The following is a 23,134-nucleotide window of genomic DNA, read 5'->3' as shown; positions in this document are numbered from 1 at the left end:
TGCATCCGGATGTTTTAAAAGTAGATCAGATGTTGCACATGGAATACGCATGGAAAGCACCGGCGGCACGAACGACGTCCGGTGCGGCGCAGGACCAGTACTGGTGCGCTCCCTCGCGAGCCCGACGCGATAGGTACTCGTTTGCTCCCTATGCGGGCAGCATCCGGACGCTAGCACTCGGATCGGACGTCCGGACGCTAAAAAATCCAATAATATTTATTTATTTATTGCTATTGATGATCCTTCACTATTATATTATTGCTTTTGCTTACACTGAATGATGTGACAAAAACTGACCGGGTGCCATCTTGGTAGACAACCTTTTTTTTTGCGAGTAATCTTGGTAGACAACCTTGAGATGCCAAGCATGGAAGTCATTAATAATGCGATGCAAAGCGGCGAGCGTGCTCTTATGCTTGCTGAATTCAAGCTGTCACCCAACTCCTACTTATCTGAGTTGACCACTTCACCTGTTAGATCATTATCAGACAGTAATTGAGTTCAACAAGAAGCACCCCGTGTTGAGGTAAATATTGGTCACAGGAAGGATTTCATTTTCATACATAATTCTCATGTCCATCTAATTTCCTATGTATTTTCGTTAAACATAAACATATATACATGTTATTGCCATATTGGTCACAGGAAAGGATGGCTGAATTTGGACAAGATTACAATCTGAAGCAACCAGTGGCATCGGTCCAACTGAGGAGCATGCTATTTTGAAACTGAACAAACTGTGCAAAAGAGGCCTTAAGAAAATAATGCAAGATAATCAATTTGATGCAATTGTAGCACCAGGTCCAGGTGCATCTGCTAACAGCCTGCTTGCCATTCGTGGTTATCCGGCAATAACTGTTCCCGCTGGGTATGCTGCAAATGGGTCCCTTTTGCCATCTGCTTCGGAGGGGCTGGCTGGGTATGCTGCAAATGGCGTCCTTTTGGCTTTTGCCATCTGCTTCGGAGGGTTGAAAGGATCAGACCTCCGTCACTGCAGCTTCCTGTCCTTTGAATGTAACTACGGTCATGTCATTTTTTTTCGGCAGTATTTTATTTAACTTTTAGAGAAAAACGTTATTTAGGGAACCACGCATGTATTGAATGCTAAAACATTAAATGTTTGTGATAACCTTTAACCAAACTCTTTGAACTCAAGCATATATCCCTCATCTTCGGCACTACTTTTCAGCGAACGAATAGTGTTTTCCTCTCACAATAAATCAGCATAAGCCTACAATTTATGAAATACAGTCTTTTAGGGAAAGAAGTAGAGCAAAAGAAATATGGATTCAAAGTGTCCTATATTTTTTTGGGAGAAATTGCACAAGATGTTCTCATATACCAAGACATGGTAATCATTACAGAATAAACTTCCTACATTTGCTAGATAATGATTGTACAATTCTATTGTGGGAATGCTATTGCACCATAGTTCCCTTGTATTTTCACTAAGAAACCATATAGTTCGAATTATCGCCTACTATTTCTGATGTCCCGAGGACCGGGAATTCGATGCTACTAAAAGTTTGTAAACAAAATTTATTCTTCTGTAAAAAGAAGAATCACTCTGTGCCCTTGGCCGCCTTGTATGAATTCACTAATTGCATCTGCACATCCTGCGACACAACATTATGCTCCAGGTACTCCATTGTAAATTCACCTTTCCCCTGCAGGACATGCAGGAAAACAGATAAATAGGAAAACCACACAATTTTTCTCCAACATTTATAAACCATCTAGCTAGAATATATTGGTTGAACCAAACACGCAAGATTCGGCTTTGCCTTTCCTGGCCTCGCCGGCCTAGGCACCAATTATTGTTTTGAACAATTATTTAGTATAGTATTTTTATCGAAGGCAGGTATTATCCACTTGAGTAGCAAACATGCAAATCGTACTTTACAGCAGATTAGACGTTGCTTCTGTCAAATATAGTGTGCGCTGAGTTCAGTGGACACCATCCAATTAAACAGCAATATCAAAATAACTTTATAACATTAGAAGACAAACAAACATTGCCTAGAATTTGATGAGAAAGAATATTGACCTGAGTCACTGATCGAATAGCTGTTGCATATCCAAACATATTGTTTAGCGGAACCTGAAAGAACAGGACAAGATGAGTTTGCAAGAGCAGTCTCTGCAGGGAACAGGTACCAACATTATGAAGTACAAAAATAATAATCCCTGTCTAGTCGTTGCATGCTGTAACTGACCAAGATCAAAATGACAGATTTAACAATAAAACCACATTCACCTAGGACCTAGGATCATAACGAAGACCCATAGTATTGTTTGCTAAGTGATTGGTGCAGCATTGTTTACATCCTTTGTGTCACCTGATATATGCAATATGCGTATGGCGATACAGCATTTGCCCAAAACAATGATACTTCGGTATGGCAAATATACATATTTATATATCAATAAGTTTTAAAAAACAAAATATAAATTGAATTTTGATGGCACTAAGCAAGCAGCTACTGGAAGCCACATCTAAAATATTACCCATGCTGAATACATATCCATCACTAGGATGAAAGGGGGGGGGGGGGGGGGGGGGGGTGAGGAAAGAAAAAGATTTTTTTAGAAAAGAGGATGAGATGGGCTTCTATGTTCTAGTTGCTGGCCCACTAAGCCCACGTAAGAACCTCAACTTATTACCCCAAGCACTCTTAATCCCTCCTTTCATCTTGCACGCAACGACCACCGCTGCTCTGGCTCTTTTTGCATTGTGGATCTCTCTTCTTCACCAATGCAGCTTCCACAAGCAGGTCAGTATTCCACAGCAATGAGCCAATGACTAGCAAAATGAGTAGCCCATGCTCCTCATCTCCAGAGTCTCTCGAAACTCACAATTTCACCTTCTCTCTGTGACTACACACGAACAGCAAGAAACCTACTGCACTAAGGTACTGGTAAGTATGGGAAGCCTTATCGTCAACTAAATTCTTTATCTTTAAATTGCAATTTCCAGATACTCCATGACATGCATATCACCATAATATCCCCAATTTCCCCTTCTCTCAGTGACTACGCACGAACAGCAAGAAACCTACTGCACTAAGGTAATGGTAAGTATGGGAAGCCTTATCGTCAACTAAATTCTTTATCTTTATTGCAATTTCCAGTTACTCCTTGACATGCATATCACCATAATAACCCAGTGTATCGGACACGGGTACATGGACACCAAGCATCGGTGATACAAAGATTATTTCCTATTTTCTTAGTTTTTATCCCACACAATCAAATGAAACAGAATATCTGAAGCAAAAAACAACTCCTTGATAACTACCCTCCGATTCAAAACACAAGAGGTCTAGGACATCAACAAGGTCTACAAGGTGAATTTTGACCAACAATTTCTATGAAACTATGATATTTTAAAAATAAATATAATAAATATGTTGTAAAGTATGTTTCATGATGAAAGTATGAGCCTAGTTACATATATCTTACAATGTCGATAAAACTTTTTTTTTTATTGATTGTCAAAGTTAAAAGAGTTTGGCTGGCAGGAATCCTAAAGCAACATGTATTTTGAATCAGAGGGGGTACCATTTGAAAGCCTAAAAAGGTGTGAGCAACAATAAAGTTATGACAGCAAACATGAGTTTGATCCAAAATAATAATTCAAAGATCTAAAAGTCTTAAGGTCATTAGTGGACAGAGGAATCTTCTTCAACAGCTGCGTGTTCGAGAAAAAAAAAACAAGAAACAGACTAAGTACAAGACATTATTTGCAAGAAAAGTAAAAAACTATTATTCGGTGCTACTGATTAGTGATATGATGAAGGGCGTACCCATAGTTTTAAAGGCGGTTAGGCGTCCGGGCGAGTGCTTGGTATGCCTAGACGCCTAGGGGGCGCCTAGGCGACGCCTAGGGGACAAGGCGCCACTGTTTCCCAAGGCGAGCTGGGTACGCCTGGACGCCTAGGCGACGCCTTTAAAACTATGGGCGAACCTAGTGCAGAGAGCTCCCGCTCTGTGCGGGGTCTGGGGAAGGGTGTCAGTGGCAAGCCTTACCCTCGCCTGTGCAATGCGAGGAGACCGCGACTCGAACCCGGGACCTTCCGGTCACAGGCGGTAAGACTCTACCGATATGATGAAATGCAAGAAAAAACACCTATTTCTCAAAATGAAGGAAATGTGAAACTGGAAGTCAGGAAGAAACCAGGCATTTACATACATGGCAAACTACAATGGTGTCGTCACCTTCCTGCTCGTTTCCAACAATGATCCCTTTTCTCCTGTTTTAACATAAATAAATGTTAATTGACATAGCATGCATTGAGACATGAGTTAGAAGCAAAAATGAAGTGGGGATAATCTCAGTAACAGTCTACATATACGACTGAGGATATCAAATGGGACCAGGCCCAACTTGTTACCATAACAGCCAATGGCAGTGAAGTGTGATTTATTTAGCAGTGAAGAGGTAAATTACGCCCAAGTAAACTGCAGAGAAATATCTGCATTTCTTGAGAAGAAAAGGAATACTACTATGCATGATATAAATGATGTTCCGGCCATAATTTACAGAAGAAGCATAGCTTGTTGGAACAAAGCACGCACTTGTTCATATCACCAGTTACTGTGCCCTGGAACTCCGTTGGAAATTTGAGTTCCACCTTCATCACAGGTTCTAATATTACAGGTTTGGCAGAAGTATAACACTGAAAAAGAAAAAGAAAAATTGTAGAACACTTGATATTCATGTTACAACCAGAGTTCATTAGAAACAGTGTTGCCCATCTCCAAGATATAGCTCACCTGTCGAAAAGCATAGATAGCAGCTAGCTTAAAAGCAAGTTCACTGGAATCCACCTGATGTGAAGCCCCATCAGTCAGTACAATTCTTAAATTTTCAACAGGATGACCAATCAATGAACCCCTACAGTATGTACATGAAAATAAATGTTATCTGTGAGAGAAAAGAGAAAAGAGTTTAAAAACTAAGGAATACATGGACTCACGAATTGCAAGCTTCCCTAAAACCCTTCTCTATTGCTGGTATAAAGTTTGAAGGAATTGCTTGTCCAATAATCATGTTATCAAATTCGAATTTACCATCAGAACCTGATGGAAGAGGTTCAATGTACCTGCATATTGTTGTTTGTTAATTTCTCATTGCAATACCAAATTAACTGAAAAATAAATGCAACATATTCATTTGGACAAAATAATGAAATATCTCAGGGAGAATGGTATCGCTTGCCCTCTGAGCACATAAACACCAACATATTATGTATCTACATCATTATAAACCTAGAGAAATTGCCAATTCTCCAACACTTCTATAATACCGCTCGCACAAAATAAAATAAATAGGGAAGGAATAAGGATACAATATTACAATTAGTTCATTATTTACTTACAGATTGTTTCCTACAATTACAAAAACAGCATGGTCCTTTCTTTGACTACTGCTTTCTGTTGGAATATTATTTGATATATCCAATTAAACATCATGACAGTGCATTGATGCAAACATCCAGACATAATTTACCATGTTCCCAGTTCATATATATTTGAAAAATATTGATGGCCAAAGTTTCAAAAGTTTGACCAGAAGCATGTCCAAAACTGACCAGTGGCCATAGAAAACAAGTGAGGTAACTTGTGTACTATGTTTTTTTTACCATCCAAGTACCAAGGCACGGCAGCACCAGTAAGTCACTTTTCTGGTGGCTACTGATAGTCCAATTGTATAACCAATGCGCCTACATGATGAGGGTTTGTGGGCAAATGGAACCAACAAAGAATCTACTGTGAGTTTTTAGGGACAAATTGAACCAAATGCTCCACCTTTTTCAGCTCCGCTCCTAACTTCGCTAGCCAAACGGGGCAAATTCAAAAACTATGATTTTCAGCTCCAGGAAAAAAGGTGGTGTTGGGGGCTAACTCCACGTTTTTTTGTGGAGCTCCTTAAGAGGTACTCCAGAAACATGATTTTCTAACCTCCTCATGGAGTTGTACAAAAATTACCCACCATGTCACTGATTACAACATACCCATTGTACATAGTGTGGAGCTACAATTCTAGAGTGGAACTGCTCTGTGGTGGAGTTGGTAGGGCAAAGCTAGAAAAACTAGAGCGGGAGTAGTCCCAAACAGGTCCTTAACAGGGAGAGAAACAAAAAGAGCAGACAGAATGTGTAACGGATTGAGGCTTAAGTCAGATCAAGATGAACTTGATGCAGTCCTAGACCCTGCACGCCTGTTAGAGCCAGTCAGCCATACACCATGCCCTTGTTCAAAGTGTAGGAGAACCCTAAAGACTCTCCGCGCCTGGGACCAGCAGTCCACCTAACATGATGCCCTTGTACTCCCCCATCAAAGTTGGGGATCCCACTTTTTCTTCCCTTCTCTGCTGCTTCTCTCGTCTCTTTTCATCCATTATGTTTCTATCTTCTCTCCTCTCTTCCTTATTCTCCACTTTCCCATGAAAAATGGAGAGAACAGGAACAGAGGGCTGAAGGAATGTTTACAAATTTTTCCAAACAGGATAACTACTGTATGTGAGAGAAATAAGAGCTACAGAGAACAAGGCTTGAAGAAGATCCAAAAGCAATTACCATTTTGAAGCAAACTGAAGACAAAAGCAAGTGATGCAAGCAGACTATTAATGACTAATTGAGTAATTTATGAACTCACCCACAAACTCGTCCATACTGACCTTGACCGCCAGATTGCTTTTTGTGCAAATAATCAAATTCAGCACGCTGGGTGATTGTTTCCCTGAAGTTAACACGAGGTTTCCCTACCTTTGCATCCACCTATATAAGTTTCAAAATTCCAACATTCATAACAGCATTGTAATACACTTAAAGGAATTTACAGTCATAGAGTATAACAGCACTTGGAGAAGCTCAGTAGCACCAACAAATGTCAAATTGTGAGCAGGATAGGTTTATTATGGGGTTTCTAGGATTTGATCAAGTTTTCTCTCAGCTGGGAACCTTAAAGATGACTATGACAACCAGCTGCAGTCTCCATAAAATAGAAGACTTAACAAACTGATCCTAAATTGCAAATTCAGGGTTACCTTCCTCTTCTTTAATGGGACAATCAAGGGTAAAATGATCATTCTATAGACAAACTAGATTAGACGTTTGACTAAAAGTCTGTAACAAGGATATCCTCGATCATTCTAGTAATAATAAAGATTCGAGTAGCAAACTTCAAGGAAAGTTATCAAACACCCATCCATATATATAACCTTTTTCACCCAAATAGTCAAGGGGCCAAAGTATGCCTCTGAAATAAATATTTCCATACCTTGTACTCTCTCTTAATACGTTCAACATATATATCCAGATGCAGCTCACCCATCCCTGAAATAATTGTCTACTAACAAATTTATGTATTAAGAACTTCACAAAAATACAAATTAAAAATGAAATGGATGATGTGACAAACCTGGCCACTCTCAGCATCCAAACCCACACGGAAAGTAGGATCCTCCCTTTGGAAGCGATTCAGAGCTTTTGAAAACTGAAAGTCAAACGTGTATTTTCACTTAGGGCATTGGGATAACAAACTACATATAGCAGTAATACTTTTTAAATGAAAAATATGATATACTTGTCCTCCAGAGTCTTTAGATATAGGTGAAACTGCCAAGGACATCACAGGTTCAGGGACATTCATTGAAGTCATAGTATATTTCACTGTTCCATCTGTAAATGTATCGCCTATTGACAAAGAGAAGTGGAAAGTGAGATGCACAATAAATTAAGTAAACCGAACTATAAAAAAAGTAAGATCATCCCCATTGTCTGTCTGCGTACCTGATGCACAATCAACACCAAAAACAGCAACAATTTGGCCAGCATATGCTTCTTGAATATCCTATATCAAACAAAACAATATAAACATTAACACCAAAAATCATTGATCTTAATCTGATTGAATCAATACTATTTGAAGTGAAAACTAAATCTAATGCAACTTACCTCCATCTCATTAGAGTGCATCCTTACCAAGCGAGGAACCTAAAAAAAATCAATGTTATATTTGTAAAAAAAAAATCTAACTTCAAGTACCAGATTGGAGCTTAAGCAGAAAAAAACATTAAGTAATAGCAAAATTTACAAACTAGCATTTACCTAGGCATTTAATTCTAACCTTGAGCTGGCAAACACTACATTCAGTTATAAATGCTCTAAAATAAACAATATATTTACACTTTCCTTAATAAGAATATAGATATATATGATAGAGAGAAATGTAGCTGTCAAGGGCTTCAAGCCCTAGGGTAGCCGGCCCTCGACTACGGAGATCGTAGTCGCGGTCCGTCTAGGGCGAGGTTTTACCCCTCAGCGACCTAGGCTTGAGAATCGAGAGATAGGAGATGGATTGGTTGATAATTCTTTTCTCCCCTTCCAAAGTGCCGGTTACAGGAGGATATATAATCCTTGATGGAATAAAAATAGCAACTAATCCCTCCTTAATCATAGGGATACTAACAACTGTTGCCTAAACTAGCCACTCGATGGCTCAGCCGCCTCCTGGGCCGCGTCCGCGGCGCGCTGGGCGCGCTCTGCCGCGCGTCTGATGTCGCGGGTCCGGCGCCGCCTAGTGTAGGTCCGGCCGTACATGACATCTCTCCCCTCCTCCTGTACCAGCTCGTCCTCGAGCTGGAACGTTGGGAAGCGCGCGCAGAAGGAGTCCCGGTCCTCCCAGGTAGCTGATGACGCCGGCTCGCCCTTCCAGCGGACGAGGACCTGACGCACGCCGCGAGCAAAGCGAGTGCGGGCGACGCTGTCCGGCTCAGGGACTGTGGCGCCATTGTGGATGACCGGGAGCGGCGGGGGAACCGCTGGAGGGGAACCCTCCCATTTCTTCAGTAGCCCGACAGTGGAAGACGTCGTGTAGCTGAGCTCGGGGCGGCAGTGCGACACGGACGGCGACGGCGTTGATGATCTCTGTGACCTGGTAGGGGCCGAAGAAGCGAGGCTTCAGCTTCCCGGTGGCCGCATCTAGGGAGGGAGGCGATGGGGCGGTGACGGAGGCGCAGCAGCACCCAATTGCCCACGGCATAGGCCACCGCGCGATGCTGCTTGTCGTAGTGCCGCTTCTGGACCGCCTGCGCTTGTTCCAGCCGAAAGCGCACGTCGTGGAGGAACTCCTCGCGCTCCGCCATGGTCTTGGCGACCGCAGCAACTCGCGTCTCCCCAGGCTCATAAGAGCGGATGGTCGGAGGATCGCGGCCATAGACGATGCGGAAGGGTGTGTCGCGGAGCGACGTCTGGTACGCCGTGTTGTAGACGAACTCCGCCCACGGAAGCCACCTGAGCCATTGGCGGGGACGATCGCCGGTGAAGCAGCGCAGGTACATGATGATGACACGGTTGGCCGCCTCGGATTGGCCATCCGACTGCGGGTGGAAAGCCGTCGTCATGTGCAGCTTGACCCCCATGAGCCGCATCAACTCGCGCCAAAACGTGGAGGTGAAGATGGGGTCCCGATCGGACACCATGGACTTGCGGCATCCCGTGGAGGCGGACGATGTCGGAGAAGAAGGCCTGAGCGACGGACTCTGCAGTGTATGGATGAGCCAGTGGAATAAAATGACAATATTTGCTGAATCGATCCACCACGGTGAGGATGACGGATTTGCCCCGGACTTTGGGCAAAGCTTCCACGAAGTCTAGCCCAATGTCGGACCACACCGCCGTCGGTACGGGCAGCGGCAAGAGGAGTCCGGCGGGGTGGAGGTGCTCCGACTTGTACCGCTGACAAGTGGCGCAGGCACGGACGAAGTCCTGAACGTGCTGGCGCATGCTGGGGAAGTGGAAATCACGGCGGAGTCGATGGAGCGTGCGCTGGACGCCCTCGTGTCCGTCCTCATGGACCGCAGCGACGATCTCCAGGAGCAGTGGCGACGACGGGGCGATGTAGAGGCGGCCGTCGTAGGTCACAAGGCCGTCGTGGACGGCCCAGGGCGCCGCGCAGGGTGCCTGCAGCAATCTCGTCCCGTAGGGCAACGAGGGCAGGGTCCCCGGCCTGTGCTTGACGCAGGCGGGCGATGAAGTCAAAGCGTGGCGCCGATAGTGCCAGTACTGTGCCCGTGCTGTCCTCGGTGTCGCGGCGAGACAGAGCATCGGCGACCGTGTTCTGGGCGCCCGGCTTGTACTCGACGACGAAGTCGAACCCCAGGAGCTTCCCGACCCAGTGATGCTGTGGGATCGTGGCAAGCCGCTGGTCCAGCAAGTACTTCAAGCTGTAGTGATCGGTCCGCACCGTGAAGCGACGTCCCCAGAGGTAAGGCGCCAATGGCGGATGGAGTGGACGAGACCGATCAGCTCCCGTTCATAGGCAGCGAGGGAGCGGTGGCGAGGAGCAACCGGCCGGCTGAAGTAGGCGATGGGGTGCTTCTCCTGGATGAGCACCGCCCCGAAGCCGTGGGTCGACGCATCGCACTCAACGACGAACGGTTGGCCGAAGTCGGGCAACGCCAAGACTGGCGCCGATGTCACGGCAGCCTTGAGGGCCGTGAACGCCGCGGCGGCCTCCTCGGACCAGACGAAGCCCTCCTTCAGGAGCGTCGTAAGAGGTGCCGCGATCGCGCCGTAGTTGTGGACGAACTTGCGGTAGTAGCCCACAAGGCCCAGGAAGCCGCGCACCGCACGCGCCGAGCGGGGCTGGGGCCAGTCATGGACCGCCTGCACCTTAGCAGGATCCATGGCGACGCCGGCGTCGGAGATGATGTGGCCGAGGTAGGCGATGGAGGTGACGCCGAACGCGCACTTTGAGCGCTTGACGACGAGGCTGTGGTGGCGCAGGACGGAGAGGACGGCCTCGGAGGTGGCGAAGGTGATCCGCCCATGATGCACTGTAGATTAGAATGTCGTCAAAAAATACGAGAACGAACCGGCGGAGGAAGGCGCGCAGGACGTCGTTCATCAGCGCCTGGAAGGTTGCCGGGGCGTTGCAAAGCCCAAAGTGGCATCACCAGGAACTCGTACAGCCCGTCGTGTGTACGGAAAGCCGTCTTGGCGATGTCCTCGGCCGCCATCCGGACTTGGTGATAGCCGGAGCGAAGGTCGAGCTTGGTGAAGAACTTGGCGCCGCGCAGTTCGTCGAGCAGCTCATCGACCACCGGGATCGGGAAGGCGTCCTTGACCGTGATGGCGTTCAGGGCGCGGTAGTCGACGCAGAAGTGCCATGAGCCATCTGCCTTCTTGACGAGGAGGACCGGGGACGAGAATGCCGACAAGCTCCGCCGAATGAGCCCTTGTTGCAGCATGGCAGCACACTGCCGCTCCAGCTCATCCTTGTGCGTGGCCGGGTAGCGGTAGGGGCGCACGGCCATCGGCTGCGACCCTGGCTGGAGGCCGATGTGGTGGTTGCGGCTCCGAGGAGGAGGCAGGCCACTCGGCTCGGCGAAGAGGTCGGAAAAGCCCTCGAGCAGCTCGTCCAGCAGCGACGTCGTGGCCATGGTCACTGGCCGCGTGCGGCCCTGCCAGCCCGCGCCAGCGCAGCTCGCTGCCCTCGAGCTGGAAAGAGACGGTGCGGGTGCTGAAATCCCAGACAATGGGTCCCAGCGTCGCCAGCCACTGAGTCCCCAAGACCATGTCGAAGCCGGCGAGGGGCATGACGTAGAGGTCGGCGTGGAACGGCGTGCCGTGGATGGAGAACGCCGTGTCGCGGGCGACGCCCATGCACGAGACGCGCTCACCGTTCGCCACCGTGGCGGTGAGGCGTGGTCGGAGCTGCAGGGGAAGGCCCGTGAGCTGCGCCGCGTCTTCCGAGATGAAGTTGTGTGTGGACCCCGAGTCCAGAAGCGCGACGAGGCAAGTAGGGCCCAGCTGGACGTGGACCTGCATGGTGTCGTTGAGGCGGACACTTGCGATGGCCTGGAGGGAAGAAAGCGGGTGTCTCCTCAACGTCCGCGTCCTCGGTGGCCTCTGTGTCGTCGTCCTCCACCGTGCCATCCAGGAAGAAGAGCCGCTTGCAGACCCGGTTATGACCCCGGGTGAACTTTTCGTCGCAGTTGTAGCAGAGGCCGAGGCGGCGACGTTCCTCTTGTTCCGCTGACGTGAGCCTCTTGATCGATGGGCGGCCCTCGATGGCAGCTGGCAGTGGGGGCGGCCCCCTTGATGGCCGGCGGCGCCGGTAGGAGCAGCCGTGGCGCCGGAGCCGGGAGCAGGGGCCGGGCGCCCGCGCGACCCGCGGCGGCTGGGACCACCGTGTACTGCTCCCGCAGTTCCAGCTGACGGGCCAGGCTCATTGCGGCCGCCAGGGACTGCGGGTTGTGCACCTGCACGTCGAGGCTGAGCAGGGGGCAGCAGGCCGCCGGTGAAGAGCTGGACGCGCTGCGCCTCGTCGAGGGGGCTGGCCCGAGGAAGAAGCGCCTAGAACCGGTCCTGGTAGTCGGCGACGGTGCTGGTGCGGCGGCAGTCGGCGAGCTCGAAGAGGGGCGCCGATCGTAGGGGCGGCCCGTAGCGGAGATTGATGAGCTCCTTGAAACGGCGCCACGATGGAGTACCCTCGTCCGTTTGGACTTGGATGTACCACATCTGAGCCCCGTCCTCCAGGTTGTAGGAGGCCATCCAGACTTTCTCCTCCTCCATGATCCGTTGTTGATGGAAGTACGATTCGCAACAGTTAAGGAAGATCAGCGGATCAGACTTGCCATCGTACCTCGGGAAATCCATCTTCTGGAATTTCGGGGGCCGATCGACGGGGGGGTCCGCCCTCGGCTTGCTTGGAGCCCGAGGATGACGAGCGATCGGTGGAGAGGGCCCTGATCGCCTGCGCGTTGGCCTCTACGGTGGCCTGCAGGTTCTGGACTGCCTTCGCGAGTGACTCAACGGTGGTCTTCAGATCGTCGCCCATGCTGCTGGCGCAGGAGGACGCGGGCGACTGCTGCTGGAGCGGCGGCGCGGCGGCTGGAGGTGGGGTGGGTGGGTCGGCGGCTGGTGGTGGGGGTGGCGAGCTGGCGCGGGAAGAAGAGGATCGCCGGGATCGTGATACCAGGTTGTCAAGGGCTTCAAGCCCTAGGGTAGCCGGCCCTCGACTACGGAGATCGTAGTCGCGGTGCGTCTTCTAGGGCGAGGTTTTACCCCTCAGCGACCTAGGCTTGAGAATCGAGAGATAGGAGATGGATTGGTTGATAATTCTTTTCTCCCTTTCCAAAGTGCTGGTTACAGGAGGATATATAATCCTTGATGGAATAAAAATAGCAACTAATCCCTCCTTAATTGTTGCCTAAATTAGCCACTCGATGGCTCAGCCGCCTCCTGGGCCGCGTCCGCGGCGCGCTGGGCGCGCTCTGCCGCGCGTCTGATGTCGCGGGTCCGGCGCCGCCTAGTGTAGGTCCGGTCGTACATGACAGTAGCCGTACATGGTTTAAAGTAAATGGCTTCCAAATATTTTAAAATTAAAAAATTAAAGGGAAAATGAAGAGACATTTTTGCAATTGTATTGAAATAACCTATTTTAGTTTGCCTAAACAAGAAGTGTACGACCAATATATATCATGAATCGATGCCGTTTCGACTCAATAACCATTGAAATAGCAGTTATTGTGTTAATAATGTATATTTAACTATAGCGTAGAATTTTGAGGGCTTCCAAGCCCACAATTTGAAACAACTCCTTTCAAATGCCCCTTCTGGTGAATCGAATTGAAAACATTGGTATATTCTACTCCTAAAGCCTTAAATGTCTCTTGTCAAAGGAAAAACACTCCCTCGGTCCCAAAAAGACATGTCACTTTAGGATTCAAATTGTGTCCCATAGAACATGTCATTCTAGCTTGTGGACAACTAGCAGGGCTATCAACATTAATTCCATCCCCTCATCTCACATCTAAATGCATGTTACACATGTAAAGCTGAGAAACCAGACTGCATGCATGGCATGAGTCACAAATCCTCGTATGGGGAAGGCTGCATGTTTTCCCCTTAATTAGCTCGGCGAACACAATGGAATCACTACAATAATTAGGAAACATGGGTAAATTTCCTTAAGAGCTCTAAATTGTCTTAAATTCCAAGTGATATCCTTTTTGGGACGGAGGGGGTAGAAAGCAACTGGCAATGGCTCAAATTCCTTGCTGGGACTTGGAAGTTGGAATTAAGACTCACTTTGATTTTCTTCCCTGTATTGACATTGTATATGAAGTCACCCTTCCGTATAACGCCATCATAGATTCTGGAATGAAAAATCATAAGTGATTAGTTTAAGAATAAAATATCAGAGTAATCTTCTGGTCCAGAGTTAAATCAGTGAGAATACAATAGATCAGTAATTAGAAGAGCACGAATCACCTTAGATAGGTCAGCTGACCAAAACGACCTTCCTCTAGCTTAAACGCTAATGCCACAAGTGGTTCAGCTGGAGTTCCAGCCAATAATACCTGAATTTAAACAAAAATAGTATGAAGTTCATCACCAAATATAACAGTGACCGAGAGTAGAAATGCTCCACTATAATAAACGAGCTTCCCAACCTTCTATCCATTACATACTTTACCACTTCTACTCTTCTCCACTAGTAGGATTAAGTGGTATGAGATAGGAAGTTCTCTAAAGTTCAAAGTTTTTTTATTATAGTTATTATAGTTATAACACAATTTGAAATCCTTTCGTACCTTCTCTTCGGATTTGTTTTGATCAAGGGCGTAGTTATCAACCTCCAATGGGCATGGTAGATAATCCAGCACGCCATCAAGAAGCGGTTGAACACCCTATAAATAAAACCAGTCAAAAGAGAGTGTAAACCCAAAAACACTCAGCAATCATCTCATGAATCATTTCACTGTTAGAAGTAACGCATAGCAGCACATCGCAGCTGCTTGTATAGAAGTTATCATCCAAGAGAAAACCTCAAGGTCTTATCTCCACCACAGTTTGATAATCAACAAATGCCCACAGTTATTGGTGACCATTCTTCAATTAAAACAGTCCAAAAGCATCAACAAGCTAACCTTGAATGGCATAAAAATGGCTTGCATGAACACAAATGTTAATTCACAGCAATCCAGCATACAACTATTGGGCTTCAACAAAAACCTGTTTCAAAATCCAACATGCTATTCAAATGCTTAGCTCCTAAATATTAGTCTCTTTCATGTTTGTCATTCATATAATTGTAGTATTGTGCTTGATTCTGGGTCTAAAATAAACATAAATTGCAAGGACATGAGATATACAAAGATGGTAGATGTTACAGACAAATCTGAATCTGAAGTTCAACAATTAATAGATTACAAAACAGATTTGTATGCGAATGGTCATTACAACAATGTATAATGATGCATCATTTCAATTTTTAATTTGCTACTCTCACATTTGAAATTACAGAAGATTGCGACTTGTGTTTGTAGCATTAGAAAATAGCAATGTGTACTAAATAAACAATCTCATTCTAGGAAGACTTTCAAATACTTTAACTTAAAGGAAGGGCGGTTAAAACAAAGCAAGCGATGACACTTTCAATGCTTGAAAAAACTGGTTCTGAGTTAGTGCGAAAATTCTTGCTGCAGCCGTTTTATTCACTGCTTGCTACTTTCTAAAATGGAAGATGAGATGAATAGATTGAATTGATAGTCCAGTTCAATCTATAGTGTAGATTCCGTTTCTTCGATCCACTCAGGCTTTGAATGCTGACTTGCCAACTGTTTTTTTTAACAGTTCGCACTTGCCACTGGTAAAAATTTCATACTTAAAAAGGTTTTGGTAACACCATAATTACATACAGGAAATACTTTGTTAAAATAAAAAGTACACAACGTAAAATCAAATTTTTAAGTGGACATTGGTTTCATGAATTTCCACTCAAATTTTCAAATGATCTGTTCTAAACCAAACAAGAAAGCTACATCAAGTGTTACAAAAGCATTATGATTTATGAACACATTCAGCCACTGCTGTCTGTTTTAAATTTACAATTCAGCACCAGCTAAGCAATTAATCAGTACTGCTAAATTCTAGAACGTGACTCATGATTAAAATCATTTAGGAATCCAGATTTAGCAATCATTTTGTGTAATCATTTGCAAACGAAACAAAAAATAAACAAGAACTTTCAGGCAATGAACAAATAATTGCAGCCACAAACCTTATTTTTGAATGCACTTCCCATGTATACTGGTATGAACTTCTGTGCCACCGTAGCCCTTCGAATAGCCGCCTGACAAAGAATATAACATCAAGCAGCATGACAACAATTTAGAAACAATTAGGAACTAACATGTCAGCAATGGTTCCTAACATGTCACCAATATCAATATCACACATTTGCTGAAACCTGATATAATTAAAAAAACCGGAATGATGCAATGAAATATAAATTTTAACTATAAACTATGCCAATAAGTAGGCAAGATATCATTTCACAAATAACAAGGCATGTTGTGAACTCAAATACCAAAAAGAAAAACATCAGCACAGTATGAACAAACAAATTTATTACAAATTTCTTAATGTCACTTGCATCTCATGCAAACAAATAAATATGTTTGCTATATCATAGGACCCAAGACTTTAAAATGCATTGTTCATATACCAAACCAATAAGGCCGGCAGATTTGCAGTATTTCCACTTGTGTAAAAAAATTGTCATAGCATGTAACAAAAGACTTTGAAATGTGTAAGTTTATATTCCCAGCTAATGAGAACCATGGGCATCACATCCTTTCAATAGTCAATTTTATATCTACCAGAAAAATCTATAAAGTAAGATTTTAACACAATTAATGTAAACATTTATATATAATCATTATTCACTTGGCTTGCTGTAATAACTAAATGTAGAATTTTGATCATGGACTTATGCCAAGAAATTTGGGGAAAAAACATCATACCCTAAATAACATGTCTGAAATTGAAGAAACAAAGAAAGGGTTTAGCTAGTTTTTAGCATGAACACTGAAACATTCAAGCAATCATCTTCCATCCATGCATTACTTGTTACATGTTCTACTAACAAATTAAGAAAACAGAACCACTATCTCACCACCACAATGCATTTAGCGCATTTAACATAGGAAGATCAACTAAGCATCTCTGATATTTAAATCAGATTCAGAATATGCAGAGATAAGCAGACTCATTTTTCAGATGAATTTTCTCCTTATATAGTCAAGAAAAACTGTGTAAATTACATAGGTGCACAATAATAATGAAAAGAAGAAGATAAATAATGAAGATATAGTAGACTAGAAAACACTTATTAAGAAGGTAAAGTTTAACAAACCTTAAGCTGATTAGCTGTTATTGGCTCATCATTGAGAAAAGCTTCAGCAAGCTGATCATCTACTTCAGAAACAACTTCAATAAGTTCACGACGCTTCTCAGTGACTAAATCCTCCATGTTCAATGGAACATCAGAAGCAGTTACATTCTGGCTGCACATTCAAATGAGATGCATCATTCAGGATTCAATAAAACAAATAGCCTGGAGTATTTAATTCTCGACGCAATAAGACTCACCCACTAGAACCCTCGAACTTATAAGCCTTCATTTCTACAAGGTCAACAAGGCCCTCAAACTCCTCTTCTAATCCTATGGGTACTTGTACAGCTGCATTGTGGTGACGGAGCTTGGATCGCGCCTTTACATGGAAAGAACAAAAGCAATAATCAGCTGGTGAAAATGGTTCCATACTTCCAACACATAACCTCAAGAAGTCACGACCAGAACATCACTGAAAGTAAGTAATATTAAAATTAACCAAGAAAAAATGTTAAAGCTATTAGGGATAGTATGGAACACAACACCAGAAAGAATTACATAGCACCTGGTGGTCTCAACCAAAAGCTGACCATTGCATCAAAATGTAAGCCAAAATACAATTATTTGAAAGTATTCCAAAAAAATTTGCATTTTCACCTCAAAGAGGCATGTCAACAAAAAATGTTACTACAGACTCCTTTTTGGGAAAAAATAAACTGATGAAAATAGTTGTCAAAATTCATTCCATAAAAGATGGTCTCCTCTTTATCCAATGTTAATATCTTGAGGGGAGGAAGATAGCCTTTACTGAGAGTTCTTGTGTGTATAAGTGAGCTACATATCGGCTGGAAGAATCGTGCCCGTGAAAAAAATCACGCAAAATAGCAGGTAGGGTGGATAGCGTGTCACCGCAAATTTTAGGGGCTAGGGGAAGTGGGGAGAGGATGATTTAGGATACTACTAAGTATAAAAGGTTGGATAGGGGAACTATTGGAGAGTGATATTATCTATATAAACCTTAATTTTGATTGCATAAACCTTTAGAAATTTCAGGATCAAGTTGGAGATGGCGATGAATGAGCTCACTAACACTAGTAAGCTAGCATGCATGTGTGGGGTACATTGATACATTTTTTTACGAAGCGCTCTACTGCTGATTAGTAAAGCAATAAGAGTATTCGTTATCATACTATGTTCTCCATTAGTGATCATCTGATATTATATTGACAATTTCTGAAGTTCTTCTCAGTGCAAAATTCTTGTGCATATTTAATACACAGAATAAACAAGAATAGATAGGCTTTAACGCACTCTAAGAGAGGAAAGGCTTTCAGCAAAATCAAAGCACAATATGCACAAGCTGATTCGTGCTAACCTGGTTAAGAACCTTCCATGGATCAGCTCCCATACGGTCCAACTTGTTAATGAAAGCAACCCTTGGGATTTCATATCTTCTCATTTGCCGATCAACAGTGATCGACTGACTTTGTACACCACCAACACTACATAGCACAAGTATAGCACCATCAAGAACACGGAGTGCCCTTTCAACCTCAATGGTGAAATCCACGTGACCTGGAGTATCAATAATATTAATCTGCATTTAAATTATAACATGAGCTTTCAAGTGGATCTAATGCAACTTAAAAGAAGTAATTATTAATCAGGTCACCCAATCTAATCAGTCAGTAGTTTCAGTGCACTACAGTAAAGTGCTTCTGATCCACAAGAACCCAAGGCATATCACCATCCTACTCAATGAAATTCACAGAAAGACAATTGTTGGATTCTTGTCTCTTTGATGGCAGCTGGAAGCTCAAGTGAGGAGATCATCGTATCTACAACAATAATATGCCATCAAGATGTTCCTATATTCCTCCTCTACCCGTAAACTTTTTTTCCCAGCAGTGTGTCCATGGCCTTGATAATTCTCAGTTCCCCATTTCCCCATGTTACAATCACATATTCCTCCCTTTGCCCCCCCTGTTTTCCGTATCTGTCTATAAATAGAATCACGATTTTTCTTATATTCACAAATTTCCTTCATTCGTTTTTTTTTATACTGCTACAAAACTAAATAAGTCAACCAAACCTCCCTCTACACCCTTTGCTATTTATGTTCAAATAATAATAACAACGACAATCATCCGGGGTCCATAACAAAGGGAAATGATGCATCAGAACAAAATAAAGAGGCTGAGCAAAAACCAACGGACCTGGTAATCCTTCCAGGTGCAGTAGGTGGCAGCAGACTGAATGGTGATTCCCTTTTCGCGCTCGAGGTCCATGGAGTCCATCTTAGCGCCGACGCCGTCACGGCCGCGCACCTCGTGGATCTCGTGGATCCGGCCGGTGTAGTAGAGGACCCGCTCTGTGAGCGTCGTCTTCCCGGAGTCAATGTGGGCGGAGATGCCGATATTCCGCATCCGGGCCATCGACTCCCGCCACCGCGCCACATCCTTCTCGTCCCGTGCACGTAGGGCCGACGCCGCCGACATCGCCCGCCGAGCCGACGCCACCGCGGCGGCGGCCGCCGGCGAGGGGGAGTCAGCGAGGTGCGGCTGGAGGAGGAGGGAAAAGGGGCGGAAGGAGGATAGGAGATGGGAGGCAGGACGCCGGGCCATGGCCATTGCCGCCTAGGAATCGCGACCGTGGCGGCGGAGATGGTGGCTCGGCTCTGGGTGGGTTTTGGACTTTGGGTGGCCTGGCTCTGTTACAGAAACCCTAGTAGTCCTCGTGTTCCCAGCGTTCACGGCTACACTGTTTGTTTGCGTACGTCTCGCTAAGGCCCTGTTTTGGAACGGAGGATCCTCAAAGGAACTAGATTTGATGACGTGACTGTCGTTTGGATCACAGGAAGAGAGCTCGCCGTTCCTAGGAAAAGGGTAGCATTCCTCCACAAAACACAGGAAGCAAAACATTCGCTCCGACTTGAGGTTTTCGCGGAAGCCCAAGACACATGCGCATGTCAGTGCGTGCCAGAGAGAAAATGGAGGTGGGCAAGGGGAACAGCAGGCGATGGGGTTGTTTTAAGGTTGTTTTATTAGACACTGATGGTTTTTTAAGGTTGTTTTATTAGACACTGATTGTTTTTTAAACCTTTAGATATGGTAATTAGTACTCATATTTGCCTAACATATTATAATTCCTATGTTATAAATTCGTGTGTTCCAAACAGGCTAAAATTTATGTTCCTGTGTTTTGAAATCCCGTAGTTTTTCACTTTTAATCATACCTTATTCCTACATTTTTTTCTATTCCTGCGTTTTGGAGTTAGCCTAAAAATTACTGGAGTTTGCATATTAGTGCATCTATTTGGATGGTCCAAAATTCAATTTTACAGATGTGAAACCAGATAGTCTATGGTATCCCAATAGCATTGTACTAGTATCAGAAATGACACGACAGGTTACTTTGTTTTGTTGCGCTTCTTGTCCCACATGCCAAAGCATCATCAGAAGTTTAATGTTTCCCATTGACGGTGCATGCTCTCGTGTAATATGAAACTCCATAAAGCTCCTAGGATCCGCGCGCTGAGAGCACTCGGGTTACTGTTCACCAATCGTGTGCAGCCACGTAGCCTCGTGCGTGTGTAGTCCTCGATTTGGTCTCGCGTCGTTTAATTGGCTCTCCGTCCGTCAAAATAAAAAAGAAGTGTTGGATTTGATTTGAGATTTACGGCACTATGGAGTTTATTTTCGAATGTACATCTATTGCCGGGTCCCGAAAAAATAGAAGTCTTACTAGTTTAAGATTCAAATCAAATAATCATAAATCTGAACAAATATTAATATTTACGGGGTGTAATAAATATCACTAAATTAATTATAGAATATATTTTCATAATAAATATATTTGAATATATAAATGTTGGTACTATTTTTTATATAATATTGTCAAAATCTAAGACCTGTTTGAATAGTTTTGTTTTCCTCCCGCTCCTCTTGTACTACTAAATGTAGCAACACTGATGTTTCTTTCCTCTGGTGAGCTAAACTAAAAGCCCAAAGAAACCACGTGTCTGTGGTTTCTCTAACTCCGACTCTTTCGATGCGAGCTAGAGTCGGAGCCAAAGAGAGCCCAACCAAATAAGGTCTTTAAATTGTTTGACTTCTCAAGAAACAAGAATTTCATACTCTTTGGACGGAAGAGTACTTTGCATAATTGAATCCACGCTAATGGCATATTGAGTAGTTCAGCATTAGTGTCAATGGGTCTCCTGACTGTTTCTCGACACATTCCACGGCCCATCGTCAACACACTTCAATTTCATCCAAAGAACCAACCCCTCGTGTTGTTCTAGGCCTTAGCCTTCGAACATCAAGTCGTTCACGAGCTATTCAAAACTGAATACCGGATCGAATCCAAGATGAAGGAAAAAGATTGACGTATTCACGGTGGAACATTCCCTCCTTTTTTACAATCCCCGTAGGCTTTCCATAGACAATACTACCCCTGCAACTACTACATATTCGGGGTATTTTCTCGTCCGCCTAGGACTTGCTCGCCTTTTTGGAGATGTCGCCCGCCTCGGATGGCACCGGCCCTCAGGTCGCCGCTTGGTCCCGCACCGTGTCGCCTTTTTGCCGACTAAGCGGGCCCTGACGGACCGGGGTTGTCGGCACCCTGTCTCTCGGCGGGCTCCTCTCCGAGCGAAACCTGCAAAGTCAGCCACACAAACTAGCATTAACTGTTCGCCCAGGCGAATGGCCCGAGCCACTTTATCGTTCCCGCCGGCGCCTCGCCGCGCGGCTCCAGGAAGGCCGAGCCAACTATTCGTCGGGCCGAAGGCTCATGTGTGGCAGCATCCTTGAGGCCGCTATTCGTTGATGCGAAACGGCGTGCTGGCTTGCCCGCACCTCTCGACCAGGCGAATGGGGCAGACCTTGCACTTGAGCTGTCCCTAGACCCAAAACATAGGGCCGACATTTCGCCTTGGCGAAATGACAAGGGTCCCTGCAAGCAGGGGGTTGGCCCGGTCACCCGGCGATGGCACGAGCGCCGTGTTCTGGGTTCCTTCTTCTTCGCGCATTTCCTGCCATTTCGCTGTCGTGAAATGTTGGCTGCACGCTGGGTGACGGTGTATGAGCCCCGTAGGGTGCCCACAGGCTTGAGGTGCCCCCAACACCTCGCCTTTTTTTTGCTTCTGAGAAGAAGAAAAATTGCACTCGTAGAATTGTGGATCGATTGCCAATCATGAGTAAATTGGGGAAATAGCACCTACTCAATCATTCCAAAACGTCTTATAATTTGGAACATAACGAATACGGAAAGCTATATTAGGACCGACCGATGAAGTGTTTGTCGGTGGCAGCAGATCAACTGGAAATTGCTTGAGTGCGAGGAGTGATATGGAACAGTAGGAGCTGGTTTTGGGGAAAGTATTTGTTGGCGCCACCAAGCATTTTTTTTCTTCTCCAGCTACTACTAATAGTCATCTCCTACTCACATTGGCACCGCCTTAGTCCTAGCTGTCATGGCGGAGATCGACAACAGGGTTGTGGCGTGGTGGCGGCGGGGACGCTCGCCAACCTGGACTCCTTCTCCGCCCTGTTCACCAACTTCAACGCTCATCCGGTGGCCACCTACCCGCCGCAGCGGCTGTCCCGAACCTACTTCAACCTCTTCCTCCATGGCCGCGCCCGACGCCTACTCAACGCGGTGGATCCCTACGTCACCATCATCGTCCGGCCCGTCTACGCAACGACACCACCTCATCGCCCACCTCGCTCTCTCATGAGGAACCAGAAGCCGAACGAGAGTTACACACTAAAAAGAATATTAGGAGGCATATGTATGAACACAATTAAGTACGTAACTCTAAAGGAAAAATACAAATTTAAATGCCCATTTAGCTCAACTAAGCTCCGGCTTATTCGGTAGAGTCAGCATGTTACACAAAAAACGGTTAAACATTCCTACTTTCCTAGTACCCCAAAAG

The 23,134-nt window shown here is 45.3% G+C and overlaps 1 protein-coding gene across 3 annotated transcripts; it reads right to left on the bottom strand.

The window, feature by feature from the left end:
• Window positions 1–1,268: 1,268 nt before the first annotated feature.
• LOC136516947 (elongation factor G, mitochondrial-like) lies at window positions 1,269–20,033 on the bottom strand. 3 transcript variants are annotated; one of them, XM_066510451.1, is made up of 20 exons: window positions 19,410–20,022; window positions 18,569–18,790; window positions 17,451–17,572; window positions 17,215–17,365; window positions 16,078–16,149; window positions 14,609–14,704; window positions 14,286–14,374; window positions 14,103–14,169; window positions 7,962–8,000; window positions 7,797–7,857; window positions 7,591–7,700; window positions 7,426–7,500; window positions 7,285–7,353; window positions 6,661–6,782; window positions 4,980–5,105; window positions 4,777–4,897; window positions 4,579–4,679; window positions 4,193–4,253; window positions 2,048–2,101; window positions 1,269–1,667 (listed from the first exon to the last, which is right to left on the bottom strand). In XM_066510451.1, exons 1-20 carry the CDS (start codon window positions 19,821–19,823, stop codon window positions 1,563–1,565), a joined length of 2,277 nt encoding a protein of 758 aa, XP_066366548.1. In that variant the 5' UTR covers window positions 19,824–20,022; the 3' UTR covers window positions 1,269–1,562. The 3 variants fall into 3 exon arrangements, with proteins under 3 accessions (XP_066366548.1, XP_066366550.1, XP_066366549.1); XM_066510453.1 differs by having other exon boundaries at window positions 18,569–18,768; window positions 19,410–19,543; XM_066510452.1 differs by lacking the exons at window positions 1,269–1,667; window positions 2,048–2,101; window positions 4,193–4,253 and adding an exon at window positions 4,263–4,461 and having other exon boundaries at window positions 19,410–20,033.
• Between the last annotated feature and the right edge of the window lie 3,101 nt (window positions 20,034–23,134).

Source organism: Miscanthus floridulus, chromosome 17 (genome assembly GCF_019320115.1).
Source record: "Miscanthus floridulus cultivar M001 chromosome 17, ASM1932011v1, whole genome shotgun sequence".
Lineage (NCBI taxonomy): Eukaryota > Viridiplantae > Streptophyta > Magnoliopsida > Poales > Poaceae > Miscanthus > Miscanthus floridulus.
The sequence above is the reverse complement of the archived record's forward strand: the minus strand, read 5'-3'. Positions and strand labels throughout refer to the sequence as shown.